This window comes from Felis catus, chromosome B2 (assembly GCF_018350175.1).
Source record: "Felis catus isolate Fca126 chromosome B2, F.catus_Fca126_mat1.0, whole genome shotgun sequence".
NCBI lineage: Eukaryota > Metazoa > Chordata > Mammalia > Carnivora > Felidae > Felis > Felis catus.
The window spans coordinates 134951211-134975719 of record NC_058372.1 but is presented as its reverse complement, the minus strand read 5'-3'; the positions used below and the strand labels follow the sequence as shown (position 1 = coordinate 134975719).

Here is a 24509-nt window from a genome sequence, read left to right as displayed (position 1 = left end):
TATGGATGTAACATGATGTGTTCGTCCATTCACCTGCTGATGGGTATTTCGGTTTGTTTCAAGTCTTTGACCATGGTGAGTAAAGCTACTACGAATATACATGTACAAGTATTTGTGGGGTCATATTTTTTTCTTTCCTTTGGGTAACTGTTAGCAGTACCATGGCAGAGGTGTATAATGCACATTTAACTTTTTAGGAACACCCAAACAGTTTTTGAAAGTGGTTGTACCATTTCACACTCCTGCCGGCAGGAGTACGAGAGTTCTATTTGTTTCACAGCCTCGCTAACACCTCGTGTTCTCAGTCTTTTCAGTTTTTAGCCATTCTAGTGAGTGTGGAGTGATAAGATCCTCCTTTTTCTCTTCTCTTTTCTTTTCCTTTCCTTTTCTCTTCTCTTCTTTTCCTTTCTTTTCTTTTCCTTTCCTTTGCTCTTTTCTCTTCTTTCCTTTCCTTTTCTTTAGAGTCTTGCCCACTCTCCTCCACGTTGTCTTTGCAAGTCTTTGACTTTCTCCCCTCGCTCCCCTTTGCTGGCCACCTACTTCTACCCCCTTACCTGCAGATGGGACGCTGGTATTCTCCAAAGCTTGGTTCCCAGCCTCCTCAAGGCACGATCCCTCGGCCAGCCATTTCCCTCATATTCTCAGATCTCCTCTCTGCCTTTACCCCTGAGATCCAGGCCTGCATTTCCTGTGGCCCCCAGATGTCACCACAGGGACGTCACATGGGCACATCCATCTCAAAATGACCAAAAGTAAACATGCTGTTACCTATCCCTTCCTCAAACCTGTCCCTCACCCTGAGAAATTCACAGTTTCCATTATTGTGTCCTGAACAAACCACCATATAGATCTTACATTTGCCTCCAAATTAATCTATAAGCTTAATGAAATTCTGAGAAAAATATCAATATTCAAGAATAGTTAAGACAGTTTGAATAAGAAAATTATGGGGTCGCCAGGCCCTTGCTATGAACTGATTGTAACACAAATGTCACAGTGTGCAGTGATAGACAAAGAGCCAGAAGTCAGTCCCACGTATTAGAAAAATTTGATCTACAAGCTGATTACATATCCATCAGGGTAAGGACAGACTGACTGCTCACTAAATGGTACTGGGACAACACGGCAAATGTAAAATTAGATCCCTATTTCACACCGTACACAAAAACAAATTCAAGATGGTTTGAATACCTGGGGGTAAAAAGTAAAAGAGAAAAGTTTTAGAACAAAATATAGGAAGACTATCTTTCAGACACTAGAGTAGCACAAGATTTCTTAGGCACAAATCTTTAAAAAGCACAAGCCACGAAGGATGTCATTGATAAATCTGATTTCAACTAAAAGGTAAAGCTTCTGTGCACAAAAGACAACACAAGCAGACTAAGGGCCACAGTTTGTGAAATATATTTGCAACCTACATAAAGGTCAGAGGATGGCCATCCACAATATATAAATAACTCTTCAAAATCAACAAGAAAAACACAAGTCAAAGGAAGGTGGACAAAGGATTTGAAACAGAAATTCCCAAAGATGGAAACATGAGCACATGCAAGAAAAATGTGTTCAACCTCACTAGCTAGCAGTCAGGACAAGGTGTGTTAAAACAACGAGATATCGTCAGGTTGGCAAAAATTGTACAGTTTGGCAACGCCGGGCATGGGGGTGATGAGGTTAAAAGAGAATTCTCAACTCCTGCTGGTGGGCATGCAAGCTGGCGCACATATTTCCACGCAATTCCATTTCTTGGCATATTCTTTGGACACACTGTGTACATGAGTCAACAGATCCAGAGTTATCTTACGCGTCATTATTCATAACAATAAAAAACTGGACACAGCCTACGTGAGTATCACCAGCAGAATGGATACGTTACAGTAATACACAGGGACGCTCCACAGCAGCAAAAATGAATGAACCAGAGCCTTCTGCGTCAACACGGGCAAATCTCAGAAATCTACCGTTGGGCAAATAAGCAAGCTGCAGAAAATTTGCAAAACATGACTTACGCAGTTACAAAGCAGGCAAGACCATCTACGTGCAGATTTGTGACTCCTACTTAGTCGCAGGAGCCCTATCCCTCTGTTTTCCTGGCATGGTGTTCGATACACGGGAGGTGTCTGGCGAAGGTTTACAAAGTAAAGGAATACATGCACGAAATAACTTAATCACACAACCGTGGCCGTCAAGTGAAGGAGCAGAGAGAGGAGACACTAGAATCTTTGTGCACTAATTACGTGTGTGTGTGTGTGTGTGTGTGTGTGTGTGTGTGTGTGTGTGTGTGTGTGAGGCGGGGATTGTAGAAAGTATCGACTGGCCCCAGCTGCTATGGAGGAAGATTCTAAAGGTTCTCCTTTAGGCGCTGGAAATCTACACAACCTGGGGGAGCTGGGGAAGGTGAGAAGCATTTGGAGAAGGGTGGAGCCTAGCATGCTTGTGTGCACACACGAAAGATCAAAGAAGCAATAGAAAGAAAAGCAACATATCCAGTGCCCCGGTAGACCCGACTTTATATAACACGCAGCCACCTGATTCATGAGAGACTTGTAAGAAAGCAAACAGCCAAAGCACGTTTCTGTGGGGCTGGCCTGGCAGCAGCCGTAAAAGCAGAAGGTCCCTCCTCCCCCTGGAGTGTCTGCCGTGCGGCGCTGTCATGGGGCACGGCATCCCAGTGCCACGCTCTGCTCGGAGCTCTCGCGTCCCCCCGTCCCTCCTGGGCCCTGTGGCTTTTAGCTTCCACCCCCTCCTGCCAGCTCCGGTCTGTGCCAGAGGCGGCAGGTGGACACCCATTCTGTAATTATCACCATGGCCAGGCGTCTGGGACCTTTCCCTCGTCACCCAGTGATTCATCTGTGACGCTCATTGATGATCCCGCGCCGCTCGGTCCAAGACGGGCCCGTCAGAAAGTCGGAAAAGGAGAAACCACAGCATCGCTGCAAATCACCGCTTCGTGCATAATTGAACTACACTTCTGTCATTCTTTCAAGCGCTTCGAGTCATTTCGAAAGACAAATGAATACCATGCGGTAGCCCTCTAATTAGCAGGGCTTCCCCACAAAAGGATTTTTGGAAGATACGCCTAACACTGCTGCTCAGTGAGTGCTGTCACCAATCCCCATAATTGTGTGGATCATTCAAGCTCCCAGAGAGGACGCCCAGCCGAACTCCGGGTGCTCAACCTGCTTTCCCAAAAAACATCACCCGCCCCCGACACGAGTCCAGGGCGGAGTGAAGAGAGAAACAGCAGGTGAAGATCCTGAAAGTTGGGATCTGCGTGGGTCAGTGACTCCCCCGGGTACCGCCCCCTCTCTGTCACCCCAGTCGATGCACCGGTCCCTCCCTTGAACACGCACATTCACAGTAGGGGGGGCATCTGGTCCAGATCCTGAGTCTCACTGCCCAGTGACAGCAGAGCCCAGTCAACCTACACAAGTTTTACGGAGCTACCTGACACTCCTTCCCAAAAGTCCGACATCCAGCAGAGGACATGGGGATCAGGCAAAGTGTGATCAGGGAGAGGGAAGGAAGAATTTCCAAATCCACCGAGCTTGCCATAGGTGAGGGCAACGGAAGGGTAGTACTTGCCTCTTTTTTTTTTTTTTTAATTTTTTTTCAACGTTTTTTATTTATTTTGGGGACAGAGAGAGACAGAGCATGAACGGGGGAGGGGCAGAGAGAGAGGGAGACACAGAATCGGAAACAGGCTCCAGGCTCCGAGCCATCAGCCCAGAGCCTGACGCAGGGCTCGAACTCCCGGACCGCGAGATCGTGACCTGGCTGAGGTCGGACGCTTAACCGACTGCACCACCCAGGTGCCCCATTACTTGCCTCTTTTAAAAGCGATGGCAACACCTGAGAATCGTCCCAAATGGCAAAATGTCCTCACCCAGACAACCAGCTAAGCATTTAAAAATCACCCTGTGAATCTTTATCGGCTTGCATATCCAGGTCCCACAGGAGGCCAGACAGGCAGGCAGTGAGTCAGCACTGACAAACAGCTTTGGGTGGGGGGACCGTTGCTTATCTTTTTAAAAAATTTTTTTTTAATGTTTACTTATTTTGGAGAAAGAGACAGAATGCGAGTGGGTTAGGGGCAGAGAGGGAGGGAGACGCAGAATCGGAAGCAGCTCCAGGCCCTGAGATGTCAGCACAGAACGCGATGCGGGGCTCGAACTCCCGAGCCGCGAGATCATGACCTGAGCCGAAGTCGGACGCTCAACCGACTGAGCCCCCCAGGCGCCCCGAGAACATTGCTTATCTTTAGAGAGGTTCATTTGCTCACAGTGCACACCAGAACTGATACTGTTTTTCGTGATGTGAAAAGAGGTTTGTGAATCTGTTACGGGTAAGGGTTAGGGCCTGCTGTTGTTATAATCACTCCTGTCAACATAAATTCCTGAAGGTCTTAACTGCATCCTGGTTGTTTGTCTTTTTTTCCCTTCCTTTAACTTAAAACCACCTGACACTATCTTGTCCATTTATTTTCTTGACTATCTGCCTTTAGAGGTTAATTTGTTGTGCTGGTGAAAGCAGCCCCATTAATCTATTTTAGAGACTCAGACCACTGCTCTTGGACTAATTATTTTGTACCCAAATCCTCACCTTTATTTGTACACGGCAGAACAGTTCATTGGCCCTCACTGTATTCAACCGTACTGGCATTTAATTCTTCCTTCATTTACTAACAGGCCTCTTAGAACCTGTACACTTGCTACTCAGAAATGTCAACTAAAGTCCACATAAATAATCCCACCACAGTAAATAATCAGTGGAGGAAATCCAGCACAATTATAATCTCTTACTTTATAATCACTAGGAAAGCTAACTTGATCGAGGGTCCCATTAGCAATGAGGGAGAATATTATTTGCTACAAACACCTGAATCTTGTTAAGATGAAATCTTACTGAATTTACAAACTGTGAGGTTTGTTTTTTAATTGTGACTCCCTTTGCTAAAGATACAGAAGTCCAAAAGCCAAGTGTCAAATTGCCTTTAATTCGTGTTCTTTCTTCCGTTCAGATAAGTCTAAACACAAGAAGAGAATGTGGCACTATTTATAACTGGGGTTGATCAGCTTTTAAAACATGATCATTCATTCTGAATGTAATGAAAAAAGAAAAGGTCATAAAATCACAATCAGACATTCGAAAATGCCAACCATTTAATTTTTTTTTAACATTTATTCATTTTTGAGAGAGAGAGAGACAGAGCGTGAGTGGGGGAGGGGCAGAGAGAGAGGGAGACACAGAGTCTGAAGCAGGCTCCAGGCTCTGAGCTCTCAGCACAGAGCCCGGCGCAGGGCTCAAACCCACGAACTGCGAGACCGTGACCTGAGCCGAAGTCGGACACCCAACCGATTGAACCACCCAGGCGCCCTGAAAATGCCAACCACTTAAAGGTCCACTGTCCTTTAAAGCCTGTATGTCCTCCATCATGCGTTTTTAAAAAACAACCATTAATTACTGGGGGAAAAGCATCCAAAGCAAGACCCATGGGGCTCTTCCTATAATAGCAGCTCCTTCTTTCTTTGGGTCACAATTATTGCTGTCATCATCATTTTCACTATTTTCACGGTTATTCTGCTTCTAAGAGTGTGCAGTAAAGAATTTCACTTGCCCAGAAAGAGGGCTAGTCTCTGCTCTCAGCTCCTGGAGGGTTCTAAGCTCTTAGAATGTCCGCTTGATAAAAGTGTCTTTGTTTACCTGGGGGCCTTGGGCCATGCTGGAGAGTCTAACAAGGTGACTTAGGGTGGGGGCTTTGGGTCATCTGATGTCAGCTCATTATACCAAGGGACTGGAGACTGAAGTCGGCCACGTGGGCAGCCTACTGTGTCTCTGTGACCAAGTCCCAATAAAACCTCTGGGCGTCAAGGCTCAGGTGAGTTTCCCTGGTTGCCAATAGTCTGAACACATTGTCACACATCAGAGCTGAGAGAATCAATACTCTCCAGGACTCCGCCAAAAAAGGACAGCCGGAGACTCTGTGTTTGGAACTTTGCTGGACTGTGCCCCACATACCCTTCCCTTGGCTGATTTTCATCTATAACCACTGACTGTACAAAAATGAAATTATGGGTATAGAAACTCTCAGTGAGTGCCATGGGTCCTTCTGGAAAATTATCAAACATTAGTATGGTCTTAGTGACCCCTAAACTTACCATTGGTGTCAGAAGTGAGGATGGGCTTATAGACTGCACCCTAACTTTGCAGAGTGCTGAATAAAGACCAAAAGAGAAATGCAGAGGTTTGCTCTATGACTGCATGCCTTTGGAAAGTTTACCTAACCCTTCTGGGTTGATTTTCCTCCATGAAGACAATCTCTCTTTTTTTTTTTAATGTTTATTTTTGAGTTGGGGGGGAAGGTTCAAGAGAGAGGGAGACACAGAATCTGAAGCAGGCTCCAGGCTCTGAGCTGTCAGCACAGAAGCCAATGTGGGGCTCGAACTCACAAACCATGAGATCATGACCTGAGTTGAAGTCGGACGCTTAACTGGCTGGGCCACCCAGGTGCCCCTCCATGAAGACCATCTTAATCAGATTTAAAAATATTCCAGAGAGGAGCTTGTGCTGACCTAGTGAGAATTCACAAAAAGGCAGTGAGAAATAGAGCACAGGGTATAGACTCAAATATGGGTCCAAATGCTAGGTCCAGCACAGCCTGGCTTCTTGTCCCTGGGCAGAGGGGTCCTGGCGCATAAAAAGCCCTCGTGAAAGTGTGCGATCAACTGGCATACTGGGATCAAAATCCTTTTGGCTACTTGGAAAAGTTACTCTTCTTTCTGATTAGTAAACCCCAATCCTTTATTACTCACCTGCCTAATTACGCTCAAACATAGTAAGGCTCTCCTAGCCAATGGCTACAACCACTAGAATGTCATTTGCATTGATTTCAGGCTTACTTCGAAAGCTCCCAGTTCTCTCACTGTTCAGAAACATTGTTCTCAGGGTGACAGCTTCCAAAGGGCCTATTTCAACTCATTCATCCAGCATTCAAGCTCTCTTCCTCATCCCAGCTCCAAATTGCAGTCTTTTTGGAGGAAACCCCATGAGGGCCCAGAAGAAAAGGTTCCTCTGCAGGTGGGCACTATGACCCATTTAAACAGAGTGAAACGGCCACTTCCTTGGATTTATCACGTATGGATCCCCTGAAGTCACATTCCATTTGGCAATTTGGTAACTCACTTAGAAAACCATGGGATAAGCAGACACCCTGGCAATTCTGTCCTTTTATTCTGATTTTAATATCCTTTAAGCACTTAATTCTCACCATAGTTAACTGTGAACTTAAGAGAGGCTGTTTTAATTTTTTAAATGTTTGTTTATTTGTTTTGAGAGAGAGAGAGAGAGAGAGAGAGAGCATGAGTGAGGGAGGGGCAGAGAGACAGAGAGGGAGAAAAAGAATCCCAAGCAGGTTCCGCGATATCAGCACAGAGCCCAACACGGGGCTCCATCTCATGACCTTGAGATCATGACCTGAGCTGAAATCAAGAGTCAGACGCTTCACCGACTGAGCCACTCAGCTGCCCCGAGAGACTGTTTTTTACATGGGCACACAGGTTCACCGCTTTATTGAAGTCCCCAGATTAGTTACAGGCACATAGATGTTCAACAAACATTTGCTGAGCAAACGAAAATGCCAAGTTTCAGAACAGGAGCTCCGAGGGCTTCCATGCACCTCCATGAGCATGTAACTGAACCATGTTTTGCAGGACAGGTTGAAATGCTAAATGGAGACAGAGCTGATGTGAGCAGGGTAAGTTAACAATGGCGCCCACAGAAGTTGGTCAGAAAAGCAAGATGGAGTCACCATGATACCACAGAGAAAGGAGATTCCGCCTTCTTCCCACTGACACGGGGAGAACAACCAAGCAGGCCCGACTTTTGAGGAACGCCGGTCAATTTCTATTTGCGAACCATGATTACACATCCATTTCCTGCACTATTCTGGTTCCATGACATTTCCATGACCCAGACGATTACTGGAACCCAATGAGATGCCTCTCACCACCTACTCACAGACTTAGTCATCCTGCATGAAACCCTGACGCATATCGACCTACAGACTCTGATTGCCGAAATCATATGTGACATCGTAACCTCTCTTTCAAATAATGAAATAAACGCACAGGAAAAAAATACGATGCTTATCAGAGAGCAATGGCACAGCCACTGTCAACTACAAAAAGAGATGTTTAGAAGTACACTGACTGGACTGACAAGTCCCCTAACAGATGGTAAGACAGAGCCCTCGAGCCCGTATTAAATACATTTTCTGTCCACCATATCAGTACAAGGGAAGTGCTCCTATGTGACCCTAAGATTTGAAAACCATGCAGTGTAAGAGTGAGAAATAAGAAAAGAAGCTCTTTGCTAGCCCGGCTAACTGGCCCCAACACCTTACCTCCGAGTTCTATGATGCCCACCCGGCTGTCACTACTGATCACTCAAACCCATGTAAGAACCAAAATTAAATCACTCCTTCTCTTCTTGCATTCTATAGAAGCCTTATTTTTCTACATTTGAATCGGCTCTATTTTAATGGCAGCCACATCAGAAATGGCACTTACTCAAGGGGAAAAAATTAAAACACCATTCTTACCAATCAATCACAAACACCACAGTGTGGTGACGACAATTATGTTGCTATGTTTTGAAGGGTCCGAGTCAGAAAAGATGTGCGCATCAAGGGTCCACAGCTGGGAATGTGAACCGAAATTGGGAAAATACAAGTTCTTTTCTGATTAGCCAGGCTCCCACATAAAATGAAACCGTGGGCCCAAAGCATGTGACATGAAATTAGCACATTCTGTAAGGTGTACTCTTCAAATTGAATAATTCAAGAATATCATCCTTGATGAACTGGGGCATTCTGCATGTTTAATATGTAATGGAGAAGTATTACCTTATAAAGAACCAGACTCACCTAGCATGCTTACCCTGACTTCTCCAATTATTAACTATATTACCTCGGGCAAGTGACAAAGCCCTTCTGTGTCTCAAATTCCTTACCCGATAACAATTCCTCAACCTCACAGCTTTGTTGGGAAGAAGAAATAAGTTCATACATGTAATCTATTTAGATCAGTCCCTCGCATATGCTTAATTATTCAGCTATTATTATTGTTACCGCTAAAAATATTATCAGTGCAAAACCATCAGAGAGGAGGAAAGGGAGGCTCAGACAAGTTGAGAGAATTGCTTAAAGTCACATACACGTAGTGCTGGTGTTGACACAACACTCTGGTCTTGAAGTCCAGTCTTCTCGCCACCCACCCCACCTCTGCAAAGAGGCTATAAATAAATATCCCCGAATCAGCAACGACGTCTTCCTTACATTTCTAACTTCAAAGTGACATAGAATTGTATGCAAAATCCTTTGATCAAAAAATAGCACCTCCCGAGAGGACTATTTTAAAAAGAACATCATTAATTGGTAGGCACTTAGTTGAGATAGGACAAAGTCCTTTAATGTCCTAAATGTGTTGTCACGTAGTTTAGAAGCCAGACAGGGGGGAAAGAAAGTACACAAGATCGGGTGTCAGAAACTCGGGGTTCAATCCTCCCTTTACTCACTGCTGTGAACTCACAGACAAGGTAACCCAACTTCCTTCTTCAAGTGCTTGTGAGGGTTAGATAAGATAACTCTTGTTACTGCAATGCAAACTCCAGAACTTTGGAAAAATAATAAGCTGTGGGGTTTTTATCGTCACAAGGCAGGTGCCAACCTTTTCTGAAATGACCCTTTAATGGATGAGTGAACTTCTCTGCAGTTCCTTAGCATTTCACACCATTTCCATCTCCAGAAACCATGAGCCAGAGAACACACAGATGTTCGCTTGTCAACTCCACTACCTTTCCTACTTTCTTCCTCTAGAACTCCAAAGAACATCCAAATATTACCTGCTTTCATCTCTTAAACCTCCTTATAAAAACCAGATGAGGAATACTTTTGTTCTGGGGGAAGCAAGACTCCCCGTCTTCACTTAACCGCCGGGCTGTTCACAAGGGTGAATATTTTGCTTCCCAGATATTCCAACAACTGGAGGCGAATAGGGCCCATGAAAGTGCAACCTTTCTTACCTAACTACCAGACCCTGAACTGTCCCCCTGGGACAAGAAGTAAAGAAGGTTAATGATTCAGTGAGTAACTGACATGTCTACACCAGACAGTCTAGATCCACTCTTGGCAGCTACCCTACCCCTCCCAAATAACACATTAATTCAGTGACACAATCCATCACCTTTCTGATGACTAAATCCTAATGACCTAATGACTAAATCCTACTATTCTTGTCTAACCTTTCACAACAATTTAATATAAGTTTCCAAATAGCTTCTTATTTTAACCCTTATGTTAATTCCCAAAGTAATTACAAATCAAGAAGCTCTTTTCCCAAAAGAGTTCGTGGTGAGGTTGCTTGCCTCCATCCTGTCCTTGCTCCCAGAAGGCCTCTAATCAAAGTATCAACTCTTCAAGGAATTTAGAAAGTCAAACTCTTTAAAAAAAAAAAAATCTCTCCAGTAGAAAGCTGTCCAAATAGTGACATTTTGAGTAGTCCCCTTGTTCCGTACACACACATATCGCCGAAAAAAAATCTGGTTTACAACCTGGTCACTCCACAGTGAGACCCGCCAATGGACAAGCTGTGCTCACACTACAACAGATTCAATCAGCTTGCTGGCTCCTAACACTCAAACGTGGACACACTGCCAAAAGTCAGCAAAGACAAATAAAAACAGAAAGAAAAAAGGTGAGATTCAGAGAAGACAGAGACAATGCAGAGAACCGAAAAATCTTAAAAGCAAAAACAAAGAAATCAAACATTTGATTAATATTCCCAAAGAGAAAAGAAATGCATCCACAAAACAAGAAATATGCAAACAGAAAATGCACCCCCAAAACAAGAAATACGGAAACAAAATAGTGAACAGAGATCAAGAACGTGCTCTTGAATATTAAAAATAACACAGCTGAAATTTTAAAATATCACTAAAAAGACTGGAAGATAAAGTCAGAGATATCTTCTAGAAAGTAGAACAAAAAATCAAGGAGATGGGACAACAAAAGGAAAAAGATAAGAAATTAGAGGCTCCATCCAGGAGATGGAATATATAACAGGAGACAGTATTATAGGATACTAAGGAAGAAATTAATAAAAATCATAATAAATAAATAATAATAATTTTTTAAGAGCTGAAAGACATAGGTCTTCAGACTAAAAGAGCTTGCAAAGTACCCAGCCATGAATTAAAAATGGACCCACACTGGGGCACCTGGGTGGCTCAGTCAGTTAAGTACCCAACTTGGGCTCAGGTCACGATCTCACAGTTTCTGAGCTCAAGCCCCACGTTGGGCTCTGTGCTGATGGCTCAGAGCCTAGAGCCTGCTTAGGATTCTGTGTTTCACTCTTTCTCTGCCCCTTCCCCTCTCGTGTTCTATCTCTCTTTCTCTCTCAAAAATAAATAAGCATTAAAAAAAAAAGAGGACCCACACTAAAGCATATCACTGTAAAATTTCAAGCTAAGGAGATAATCCTAAAAGTTAATTGAGGGGGGAAATACAGGTCACATACAAAGGTCTGAGAATGGAAGTGACATCAGACTTTTTAATACTAGAAATGACAAAATTTCTAGTATTAAGGTGATGCCTTAAATTTGAGGGTTTTTTTGTTTTCTTAAGTTTATTTATTTTGAGAGAGAGAGAGAGAGAGAGAGAGAGAGAAAGAGAGACAGAGAGTGAGTAGGGGAGGGGCAGACATAGAAGGAAAGAATCCCTAGCAGGTTCTACACTGTCAGCACAGAGCCCTACATGGGACTCAATCCCATGAACCATGCAATCATGACCTGAGCCAAGATCAGGAGTTGGACACTTAACCGACTAAGCCACCCAGGTGCCCCTTAAAATTGAGTTTTAATAATGACTTTTATCCCAGAATTCTATGCCATCCAAACTATTCATCAAGATGCATTTTCGTACATGTAAAGATTCAAAAAATTTACCTTCTATGCATCCTTTCCCAAAAAGCTACTAGATGATGTACTCCCACAAAAATGAGTAACACTGAGATTTAAGAAACAAAGCATCTAACAAACAGAACAGCAGTGAACAGAAATCTCAGTACAGTTAGCTACTCAGTAGATCCAGAGAATAACTCCTCCAGATTGTTTCATAGGAGTGTCAAGAGGAAAGTCTGGGGTGGGGGTATAGTAATGATGGGTTTGAGCATACAGAAAATATACTACATGTTTGACAAAGATCTTGGAGAGTTCAACAAAAAATAGCAATAGGTACTAGACAAGATAAAAGACAAGATAGTTATCAATTCCAGGAAAAACAAAGGGTTATACCACAAAGGAGCCATGGTCATATCTCACTGTTTGGCTTGGCCCTGAAAAATATTTCTTTAAATCATAATAGTATAAACCTTGACCACTGATTCAACAAAATACTGGTCAATAACTTTATTAAGGGGATGGGAGAAAATAAATTTTGCAGATAGTGAAAGAACTACCATATTTCCCCTTAAGCCACTAAATGAAAAAAAAATAGTAAATGAATATTTGGGGATATAAGAATAAATAACAGGAAAACAGCCTATACAAATACATATATATTTGTATATACATCTATATAGATGTATATACATATACATCTATACATCTATATATATGTATATACATATACATCCTGTAATATATACATATACAAATATATAAATCCTGTAATATATATATATATATATACAAATATATAAATATAAAATATATACCTTTAGGAAGAGGAACTCAGGGATGGGAAAGGCAATGTTATTTTTTCTTTATAAGCCTAATTGTATCTTTGGCTTTCAAAACTATGAATATATATTACATTAATTAAAAAATATATTTAATAACTTTAATTTTTAAAATTAAAATTAAAAATCTCTGAGTGTGAGATTTAATCAACGTAAAGGAAACAGAAATTGTAAGATTGAAGCTCAAATAAGCACTTGGTCTCAAGCCAAATGATCACAAAACACCCTAGTCATTTAAATCTTACACACTTTTGTGAAAAAAACATCTAATGAATCTCCTAATTTTTCTGATTGATCACAGGAACAAATGAAAAGGACTTCAATTACCAATCTTTTTCATAACTGATCAAATCCTCAATTACTATACTGTTTGTACCTTCGCTCTTTAGAGTATATATGAAATGCTTTGGTCTAATCAAACTGATATCCATTGTTCTTTACGCTAATATTTATACACTTGATGATAAATATACAAACAAGGCATAAAATTTCTTCTTCGAATAAAAGTATTTCTTTTGAATGACAGAATTTGCTTTTAGCGTCTCAAAACTGCATATCTATACACTAAAAGAATGTATTCTCCAGTTATAAATCTGAGGTTTTTGCTAAAATGATTCCAAACCCTCTCACGAGTACCTTTGAATTTGGTTTTTATATAAAAACAAGCAACACACCCAATTCCATTTGTTTTGAGCATTCCTGAACCAGACATGCTTCGACACACACTTAAGGAAGTTTAATACTGCACTTCACTTGCGGATAGGAACTTCTGCTTAGTATACACATAACCAAACCCATGAAGTGCTGTTTAGCTTTAAAAATACACAGACTGATTTCATAACAACGATTTCAAACACGGCATTTAGGAAAAGTGACTCGTTTACCTCTGTTGGTTTGTAGCAGTCTACAAGAGCTTCCTAGAAGAAAACACACAGAAGGTAAGTTTGATTACCTTAAAATTCAGTATCATTTAAAAAGTGAAATTAGGGGAGCCTGGGTGGCTCAGTCGGTGAAGCGGCCGACTTCAGCTCAGGTCACGATCTCACACTCCGTGAGTTCGAGCTCCACGTCGGGCTCTGTGCTGACAGCTCAGAGCCCGGAGCCTGCTTCGGATTCTGTGTCTCCCTCTCTCTCTGCCCCTCCCCTGTTCATGCTCTGTCTCTCTCTGTCTCAAAACAAATAAATAAATAAAAACATTTAAAAAAAAGTGAAATTAAAAGTCCTTTTATCTGTACGGTATTCTTCTAAACATGGGCAACCCAGATTTCATAGCGACAATCTAGAATCACACTTCATTTCAGCAGCTGTTGCTCATCTTGAAGATATCAAAAGTTGTACCTTCCTGCGCAGGACTGCCTGGCACCCGTCAGAACACAAACGCACACCTCTCCTCTGGGCTACCAACTTGGTTAATAATAAACTGTGTATACTGAAGTTGAGACAGCCTGTGGGAAATGGTAAGAATCACCCTGGACGTGGAAAGCCGGGCACCCAGCTGTGATTCAACCACAACCCACCTTGTCACACCTCTGCAGGTCTCAGCGTCCTTGCCTGGAAGCCAAAGCGGGTGGCCTGACGGTAGCTAAAGCCCTTTTCAAGTCCTCTATTTTATTGTTTTTAGTTTATTTATTTTGAGACAGAGAGAGAATGAGCTTGAGTGGGGGAGCAGAGGGGGAAGAGAATCCCAGGCAGGCTCTGTGCAGTTAGAGCAAAGCCCGATGTAGGTCTCAAACTCACGCACCATGAGATCATGACCTGAGCTGAAATCAAGAGTTGGATACTCACCCGACTGAGCCACCCAGGTAACCCAAGTTCTCAATTAAAAAAAAAAACCTTTTTTATGTCACTATATTTTCTTTTTTTTAAAAAATTTTTTTTCAACGTTTTTTATTTATTTTTGGGACAGAGAGAAACATAGCATGAACGGGGGAGGGGCAGAGAGAGAGAGAGACACAGCATCGGAAACAGGCTCCAGGCTCCGAGCCATCAGCCCAGGGCCTGACGCGGGGCTCAAACTCACGGACCGCGAGATCGTGACCTGGCTGAAGTCGGACGCTTAACCGACTGCGCCACCCAGGCGCCCCAATGTCACTATATTTTCTATAGAACTGGTGCCTGTTCTGTATTCTTTTAATTTTCATAACTAGATGCTATCATTTCCCAGCTAAATTTACCAACAACAAATAATCATTAAACTGAGACTTTCCACCACTCAAGGGACTGGTAATTATTAACACATTGAACACATTAATACATTAAAATATGCCCTTTAATTGCCTTTAGAGATCATCTGCCATTGGTGATAACCAACAGCCATTAACAGTAATTATCAGTGACCATTAAGAGCAATGACAAGCCAAAAGTTAATTGGCTTTAGAAACTCCCAAATGCAGATTTTAAAATGATAGATTTGACCTCCTGGGGAAGGGAAATAATGTTGTATTGCTCTGGACTAAGGAAACATGGGACATCTCAGTATCCATTGTTGTACTAGAATGCTAACAGGTGAATATCCTCTAATAAAAGACCTGTTATTAAAGAGAATTATGTTGTAAACAATCTTTTCTAGAACTCTCATTTCATGGGTGATATAATCCATAACCGTGAGACCAGAGTCCTGGGCTTGGATACTCCAGGTCTGGCTCAGCACCTCCCCCTTCTCACACAATTGTGGGGCGTCGCCCCCTTCCTCGGCAAATGGACCTCTGGAGATAGAACCAGCTTTTGTTCCAAGAAGTTGTTGGCTACGGAAGCTCACACCCATTAGGTGGTTTGAGAACTGACTGTAGTCAAGAGCTGCTTTACCATCAGAGATGCAGTTCGTGACAGTGAACACCTAGCACTCCATCGCTTTCCTCTCTACAAACTGTCAGTGCTCAAGTCCTGGTGCCAGCCCTGCCGTAGGGTGGGATCAGCACATGCCCTGGAGATCCGAGTGCATTCAAGCATCCACAACCGGCAAGTTCTAGATTTTGAAAGCTGCTTACCCGTAACTTTAAAGCTCTCTCTTCTTCGCTGTCTGCATCGAGAAGGTCATCAATGTCAATTTCTACTTCTGGCATTTCTTCTTCCTGGGGGGAGGGGGGGGACAAATGGGAAGGCATTCTATTTAGTGAGAAACTGCATTGTACCAAACCAATTTAGTTAACTTAAATAAATGAGCAGATCATCAATTAAGGGAGGGGGAGTCAACATTTGGGGGGAAAGAGAGACTGGAAGAGGAGAGAAAGGAGAAGAGGTAGAGTAGGAGGAAGAGAAAGAAGGGAGAAACGGGAAACCAGAAGAAAAAGGAAGAAGAAAAGGGAAGAGGTAAGACAAAAGAAGGAGGGGAAAAGGAAGGGAGGGGGGAGAGGGAGCAAAGAAGATTTAAGAGTTCCAAAGCAGTCGAATGTAACATTTCAAAGATAACAATTTCCTACTTTCTGGCAGAAAACCGCGATTGTGACGATCATTGGGGCTCACCAGATGACAGAGCAGGGAGAGTTGCAGTTTCCTATCCAACATCTACTCTTTGCTTGGTGGCTACCGGGTCTTTTTTTTTTAATGCTTATTTATTTTTGAGAGACAGAGACAGAGCACAGGTGGGGGGAGGGGCAGAGAGAGAGGGAGACACAGAATCCGTAGCAGACTCCAGGCTCTGAGCCGTCAGCATGGAGCCGGATGCAGGGCTCGAAGTCATGAGCCGCGAGATCGTGACCTGAGCTGAAGTCTGACGCTTAACCGACTGAGCCACCCAGGTGTCCCTGCCTGATCTTTATTCAGGGTCCACATCTCCCTTCACAGCTCTGGGTCTGGGGAACCTGATTCTGAAGATTTCTGACGCATGGTACTTGGGTCAGGACCACCCCAGCTCCAATTATCGGCTCAGGAGGGGATGGGAGATCCAACTGAGACTGATGGGGGCACTGGGAAAAGATCCTCTTTCCACAAGAAGCATCCCTGGTCACTCCTTCTAAACTGCGAGTGGAAAGAGGAAACTTAGCCAGAAATTATTGGCAGCCATCACTGAACCAAGAAGGGAGTGAGCCTGACTCACGGTGGGCAGAGTAAGGGGAAATAAGAAAAACCAGGGTTCTGGACAAGTCACTGAGTCACTGAGTCGAACCACCTCTGAAGCCCCCCCCCCCCCACCTTTGAGTAAATGCCTATTCCTGTTTCAGCCAATGTGAGTCAAGTTCAATATCCCGGAAACCAAAGACATCCAATCCAGAAGAGAGGGCAGAAAGTCCAGCTGGGATGTGGTGAAAGATGTCACCAATTTGGATTCCGTACTTCTACAGCAAAGTAGATCTTTGCTACCTCGCCCTTCTGTTATCTCACCTTCCCCATTCTGAGAACATTGACATAAAATGGTATTTAGGAAAGTGCTGTGATTGTGTATTTCACCTTCCCATTATGAGTCACCTCCTCTCCGGTGCCTCTCCGCCGTAGTGATGGCCAAGGAGGGTCTGCAGAAGCGAGAAGCAGCGCTGTGTGGGGGACACCTGGGCTTAGCCACTCTGTGGGTTGCATCACCTGGCCTTCAGGGGCAAGGCTGACTTCCTATTTCCTCTCTAGTAAAACGCATTTACTAATAGTGCTTTCGAAAAGAATCCTTTTTTTTCTTTCTATTCCAACACAAAAGAGGATCCAAGCTTTTGGAGGAAACTGAGGAATACTATATAGTGCTGTGAAATAATAAGAAATGTATATATTGGTCTCTACCCCTGGTTCCTGGCCCAGAGCTCCTAAAGCACGTGTGAATGGGGGTGCTAGGAGAATCTTTTGTTCTAACAGTTAGTCTTTGACCCCCCCCCACCCCATTCCTGACACAGAATTTTCTGGCTGGTAGGTTCATCTTTAGTTCTAATGAGGTAACTCTTGTGGGCTCTTGGATGGAGGCTGGTCACAGGAAGACCAAACCATGAGTAGAAGATTGGAACTTTCCACCATTCCCGTTACCCGTCCTTCTGGAAGGGGAGAGGAGCTGGAAATGGATGTGGGTACGGATGTGACCTCCATCCAGGCTGAGGATGCCGGGAGGATCCCGAAGCTGTACTTGTAGTCAGGACTCTGGGAAAGACCACACGGGATGTGCATGCCGCCTCCCTCCCTCCGCGAGTACCAGCCTCCCTGGCCACCACCACTTCCCCTCCACCATGCTGGCACTCTGTCACTCTATGCCGCCTGTGCCCCACTTCCTATTTTTGTGTACATGTGAAATCCAGGCTGAAAGGAGTCATTTAGGAGGCCACAGATAGATGACGGAACAGATCTCAAGGGTCTACCAGACTTTCCACAGTGAAAGAACGGATGGGGACTGAAACGCCAACAACGGAGCTCACTATATTATAAAACAGTCAGCAGCCCACAAACACAGACCACAGCTGGGGAGCCACAGTGTGGTCAGAGCCCGTGGGGCTCCCCCCAACCCCGGCCAATGAACACCAAAGTGATGGCCACGGTCCCCTGGAGAAGATCTCAGCACACACTGGGTTGTGTTCCGGAAAATGTGGCTAAAGATTAATTCAATTACATCCTCAGCACTGGGTGGCTTTCAACACCACCATATAAGGGCAAAGTACCCACAGCCAGCTTCGGCTGACTCCCCTCAAGAAAAGCCAAGCAAAAAAAGATAAACCCACAAGTTTCTATCTAACGATCTACACAGAATTGCCCTAAGTTTCTCCACTCCTCCCCCAAAACGGTCCTTTGGGTTTGGCATTTATATTTGGTGTGGACACACAGCATGTATCTGGTGTGGACGCAGAGTATGTATTTTTAAGTCATGGTTCGATGTAGTCAAGCACAGGAAACAGATATAGAACCTGCTCAAGGAGTCACAGCCAAGGGAAACCCAGCGTCTGCTATGCTATTTTTTGTAAGTTTTTTTTTTTTAATGTTTATTTATTTTAGAGAGAGAGAGACAGAGAGCGAGTGGAGGAGGGCAGAGAGAGAGGGAGACACTGAATTCTAAGCAGGCTCTGAGCTATCAGACGGAGCCTGACGCGGGGCTCGAACTCACGAGCCACGTGATCATGACCTGAGCCAAAGTCAGCCACTTCACCGACTGAGCCGCCAGGGTGCCCCTCAGTGTCTGCTGTTCTTAGTGGAAATGATGCTCTCCTCAGAACAGTACAGCAGTGGGTTTCCCTGCGAACATTATTCAGCTCTGATGCCCTGCCGGGTTTGGTCGAACGGGCTTTTACTTGTGCAGCAACACAGAGTCCCGCCCCTACGGGACGCATCTGCAATAAGGCATCCTCTCATTAGGACTGCACACCGCTGTCCCCCAGGCACTGCATTTGACCCATTTTCTCCAACCCTGGAGATCTGGCCTGTCCAGTATGGTGGCCGCATGTGGTTATTTTAATTTAAATTCACTAAAATGAAATACAGTTAAAACTTCAGTTCCTCGGTCGCATTAACCACAACCCAGTGCCCGACGGCCGCATGTGGCAAGCGGTGAGTGGCTCCCGAGATGCAGAACTTTGCGGTCCATTGGACAGGACTGTCCTAGAACTTACCCACCAATCCCCCACCCCCCCGGCCCAGACATCCGGAAGCGAATCCTCCTTCCCTCTCAAAGGAACTTGACAGGAGTAAAGAAAACGCCCCTCAAGGATAGAAATATGCGGTATTTCAAATTTTCAATGAGGAGTGCAGGAATATTCTTGAATACCGATTGAAGTTCTCTTTAGCTCTATTTGATGTATTGAGCAGCATCACGGAATAGATAACTTTAGGGACAGATTACCTCATTCACAAGGAAGTAACCACAGCCTCAGCTGACTCTCCTACCAGAGTTTAGTTGTGTTTGCAGATCTCCCCGCATTAAAAATCAGTCCCCAAACAGTGGTTATGGTGACAAGGAGTGAACCAATCTCTTCAAGGTCCCTGGGCTGAGTCATCAGCTAACATATCCCTCATTTAGTCAGAGGCCTTCCTGTTACCCACAGACCACGCCCCTGGATCACTTCTGTGCATCTTTCTGGTCACAACATCTGCTGAGAATCCACGACATGCGAGGCATCGCGCCTCGGGCGCTGTCACACGCACCCAGGAGGGACTGTCAGCCTAAGCTCAAAGCAAAACAACAGGCAATGGCACGAAAAGAGAAAGGCAACCCCCGTGTGCTTTAGTAATTAAGGGGAGGGAACATTCCCACCCTGGGCTGCCTGGGAGGGTTTCGCCAAATAGCAGGATTTGGACAGGTTTGGAGGGGGACGAACAACAGCCACAACTGGAGAAAACATGCAAAGAACATTCCATTCCTGCCTAGCGTGACCTGCCTTTTAGGAACACGTGCCTAGTGCTGCCACATTTTCTAACTTTTCAGGAAAAGCTGAAAATCCAGATTTTTAATATAAAGATGTCACGGCATTTTCAAGGTTGGTTAACAATTCCTTAAAACACTGAAACGGACAAACAAAATCCCTCACCCTGGAGGCTGCAGTTTTTCCTCAGCCTGCAGAGACGAGTCCCGGAGGGCTCCCGGGCAAGGGTGGGAAATGCCAGAAGGGGAGCCAGCCCGGCTGTAGGGCCCTGGGGAGGGTGGAAGGGAGGAGACGAGGAGGCCGGTGAGAAGCACGAGCTCATCCCAGTGTGAGTAACAGGGCTTGAGTGCCAGTGTGGCCAGAATGCAAAGATCATAAACCGTGACTAACAGGGAGGGAAAACAGATGGAATTTGGAAATGAACTGGGTGGATGAGGGAGAGGAAAAGGTAAGAGACCACCCAGGTTTTGAGCCCGCCAGGTTCTGGAGAAAGATGCAATCGGAAGGAGCACATCCGGGGCCTCGAACGCATTGCACCAACAAGCAGCTCGGAGGTAAGCCGTCCCCAGGACCCTGTCCCCCGCCAGCTTGTGAGCAGACGCGGGACCCCCACGCCGCCACCACAAAGGGACGCACTGCTGTGCTGAGCGGAGGAGGCACAGCCCCGTGCGGGCAGAATCTGCGGCGGGTGGCAGCAGCAGTGGCCGCGCGCTCCCGACGGGCCCAGGCACGAGGACGCGCTCATGCAACCCACGCAGCTTCCCGACGCGCCGCCGGCCTGAGGTGAACACACACGCTCTCCTGCACACACGCACACGCTCCCTCATGTGCGCACACTCTCACGCACACACCTCTCATGTGCGCACACACTCAGGTATGCTCACTCCTTCACATGTGCACACATTCTCACGCACACACACTCTCACATATGCACACACTCTCACATGCTCACAGGCTCTCTCACACACACCCACACACATACACTCATGCACTCACTCTTACATATGCATACACTGTCATATGCACACATGCACACACTTGCACACGCTCTCACATGTGCATTCTCACCTGCACACATTCCCACATGCATACACACACATGCACACACACACTTTCATGTGCACACCCACGTGCACACTCACACCCATATATGCACTCATGTGCACATGCACACTGACGCATACACTCATGCATACACACACTCACATATGCACACACATGCTCACATGCTCTCACACACACAGCCATATGCACACACGCACACCCACGCACACACACTTATGCACTCACTTTTACATATGCATATGCACACACTTACATATGCACTGTCAAATGCACACTTGCACACACTCTCACATGTGCATACGTTGTCACATGCATACAGTCACACATATACGCTCACACACATTTATGCACAACTCTCACATACACACATTCCCACATGTATACACCCGCATGCACCTACACTTTCACGTGCACACACTAGCACACAGTCTCACATGTGCATGTACACACCCATACATGCATACACACTCTCACATGTGCACAGTCACAGGTGCATACACACTGACAAGCACACAGTCACAGGCACTCACACACTCACATGCATACACTGTCACAGGCACACACTCACGCGCACACACACTCATGCACACACTCTCCCATGTGCACACACACACTCTGGTATGCGCACACACACTCACACTCTCGCGTGTGTGCACACACACACTCACATACCACATGCACACACTTCTAACGGGCCAGGAAATTGACACCCCGAACCCTGTCAAGAGCCGTGTCACGAACATTTGTATTCTTAAAAAATACAAATGCTCACTTCCCTCCACAGCAGTGAAGGGGGCAGGGAAGCTCAGGCTAAAACAGCTTGAACACGGATTCTGGTTGTCAAGCTCTGTGACACACGGCCAGACGGCTCCCTGAGAGTGCCAGAGGCTCACGGTCCTCAGCGGTCTCCACCTCCAGTAGGGGTGTGCCGTCCCATGGGATTAGAGCCTGGGACACGCGGGGCGGCGGGGGTGAGGCTGGGAACGGCCGGCACTTCTGAGCACACACCCCTGCTGCAAGCGCACAGGGAAACTGGCTTGGGAAAAAGCTGAAAAGAACAGAGGCCCGCTGAATCTGAGGGATTCTGTGAGTTCCCCATGAAGATAGTTACATTTCATGCTGTCATTTTAATGACAGTCCCCAAAACTTCTGTAAAAGCAAGCGTATTTCTTCTAAGAATTGTCCGGATGACCATGCTTTAACCAACCCAACTCTGTGTTTACACACTGGCATCGAGCAGAATTACGTTCATTGTCGCGGGCTAGTGAGAAAAAGGCCAAAGATTTAATAACTGTTCGATTTATACCTCAGTGACTTAGGTACGCCAGGCGAAGCCAGAAGGCATCTGCCACAGGACGCTGAGGGGCAGGGCTGTGCCTCCTTCCCAACAGCAAAAGGAATGACATTAGCTTTCACGCTAAATTCACGTTCTATGCCTTATGGATGATTTGCAATTTTGATTTGATATTATAATTGGAAGAACCATAAGTATAAAGAGTTATACTTGGTTTTAAGTCGTACATTTTTAAATATTATAATATTAAAATGTTTGAATTGGCCCTGGAAAATGCAAGAAGTTTTTTTCTACTTAAAAAGAAGCCTAGCCTACCCTACAGCACATCGTTGTGGAATTTCAAGACATCGGGGATGGAGAGGAGATCCTGGAAGCTTTCAGAAGGAGACACAGGTCACACACAGGCAGACAGAGAGTCAGCAGCATCAGGCAAGGGGGCAGTAACTTTAAAATCCTCAGGGGAAGCAATTTCCAAACTGGATGCCAGCTAAGGGGGCGCCTGGGTGGCTCAGTCCGTTAAGCGTCCGACTCTTGATCTCAGCTCAGGTGTTGCTCTCAGGGTCGTGAGTTCAAGCCCCACATTGGGCTCTGTACTGGGCTCAGAGTCTTCTTTAAAAAAACGGGGGAGGGGCACCTGGGTGGCTCAGTCGGTTGAGCGTCCGACTTCGGCTCAGGTCACGATCTCGTGGTCCGTGAGTTCGAGCCCCGCGTCGGGCTCTGGGCTGCCGGCTCAGAGCCTGGAGCCTGCTTCCGATTCTGTGTCTCCCTCTCTCTCTGTCCCTCCCCCGTTCATGCTCCGTCTCTCTCTGTCTCAAAAATAAATAAACGTTAAAAAAAAATTTAAAAAAACGGGGGAAAAAAAACAACCTGCCAACTAAGAGTCAGAGAAACACCACGGACATTTCAAGACTCATCAGGTCTTATGTCTTCACGATTTGCCTCCCATTTGGGGAAGCAGTGCTCCAGCAAAACAAAGAAACTAGGAAAGTCCTCTGCAGTTGTCGATTGTGCAGACCAGAGCGCACACACGAGAATCAAGACCGAGGAGGGTACCCGGGAGGCCAAGAGGTGAAGAACAAAGCAAATGGAGACTCAAAGGCTGGGAAGCTGAGCAGAAGGAATGGAGAAGAGCCTAATGTTTAAAACAGGCATGGGCCCTGGCATACCCCTGCCTGGGCGGCTGGACATCCAGAGGGGCTGGAATAGTATGGAACCAAAATGGCGGATGTAAGTGTAGGTCAACCCGGCTCCAACACCCTTGGTGAAGGGTATGATCCCATATCACTAGTATTTCCCTGATACCCACTTATTTTGAAATTTAAATAAGCTTCAACGGTGGAAGCTTGCTCAGAGCCAAATGGCACTATCTCCCCAAAATCTTCCTTTAAAAAAAAATGCAATAGCCTAAACCAAACTTTGTCCTGTAGCTAAGGGAAGGGATATTTTAGATCATACCCACAGAGGATGCTATTTCTGGCCACCCAGAAGAGCAAGTCCGTACCTCCCTTTATCCCACACATCTCACAGCTGAAGTTCATTTCTGAAGCGCTCAGAGCGCAGACGCCAGCTGTGGGAGAGAAGGGGGAGAAACCACAGGCCATCCACTGTTACCACCCACATGCACCTAGCACCCCACCCAGAGCGCCACCCCTTTCCTCTGGGTCAAGAAAACACGATGTGATATGAGTGAGCAGTAAGGACATGATTTAACACACACCACGAAATATGTTTCGGGATTTTGATAGTTCCCTTGCTTTATTTGGTACTTTTGACTATCGTCATTGAGCAAATTTCTTGTGACACAGCCTCATGTCACAGCAGCCCAGGGGAGAGCTACTGCCCTAACGATCAACGATATACTACATTCAATAGCAAGGCATAGAGAGAAAGAGTCACGTTACTGGTCTCGTGAGATTATTCTAGAACTCCGTGCAGCATCTATTCGCCGAATACCTACTACCTGCCAAGCGCTTTCTGGATGTCAGAGAGAAAGAACTGACAAAAATACCTGTTCTTGTGGACATCAAACCCTGATTTTGGAAGACAGACCATAAACACAGATGGACAATATACAGCATAGCAAATGGTGATACTTAGGAGGCA

General features: G+C 45.3%; 1 protein-coding gene across 1 annotated transcript in view; it reads right to left on the bottom strand.

Moving 5' to 3' along the window:
* PPP1R14C (protein phosphatase 1 regulatory inhibitor subunit 14C) overlaps window positions 1-24509 on the bottom strand; it is an 89413-nt gene that overhangs the window by 14204 nt on the left and 50700 nt on the right. The window contains exons 2-3 of the mRNA XM_019831630.3: window positions 15779-15862; window positions 13676-13708 (exon numbers count right to left, since the gene is read on the bottom strand). Of these exons, the coding sequence (XP_019687189.3) occupies window positions 13676-13708; window positions 15779-15862 (117 nt within the window). The remainder of the gene's footprint in view (window positions 1-13675; window positions 13709-15778; window positions 15863-24509) is intronic.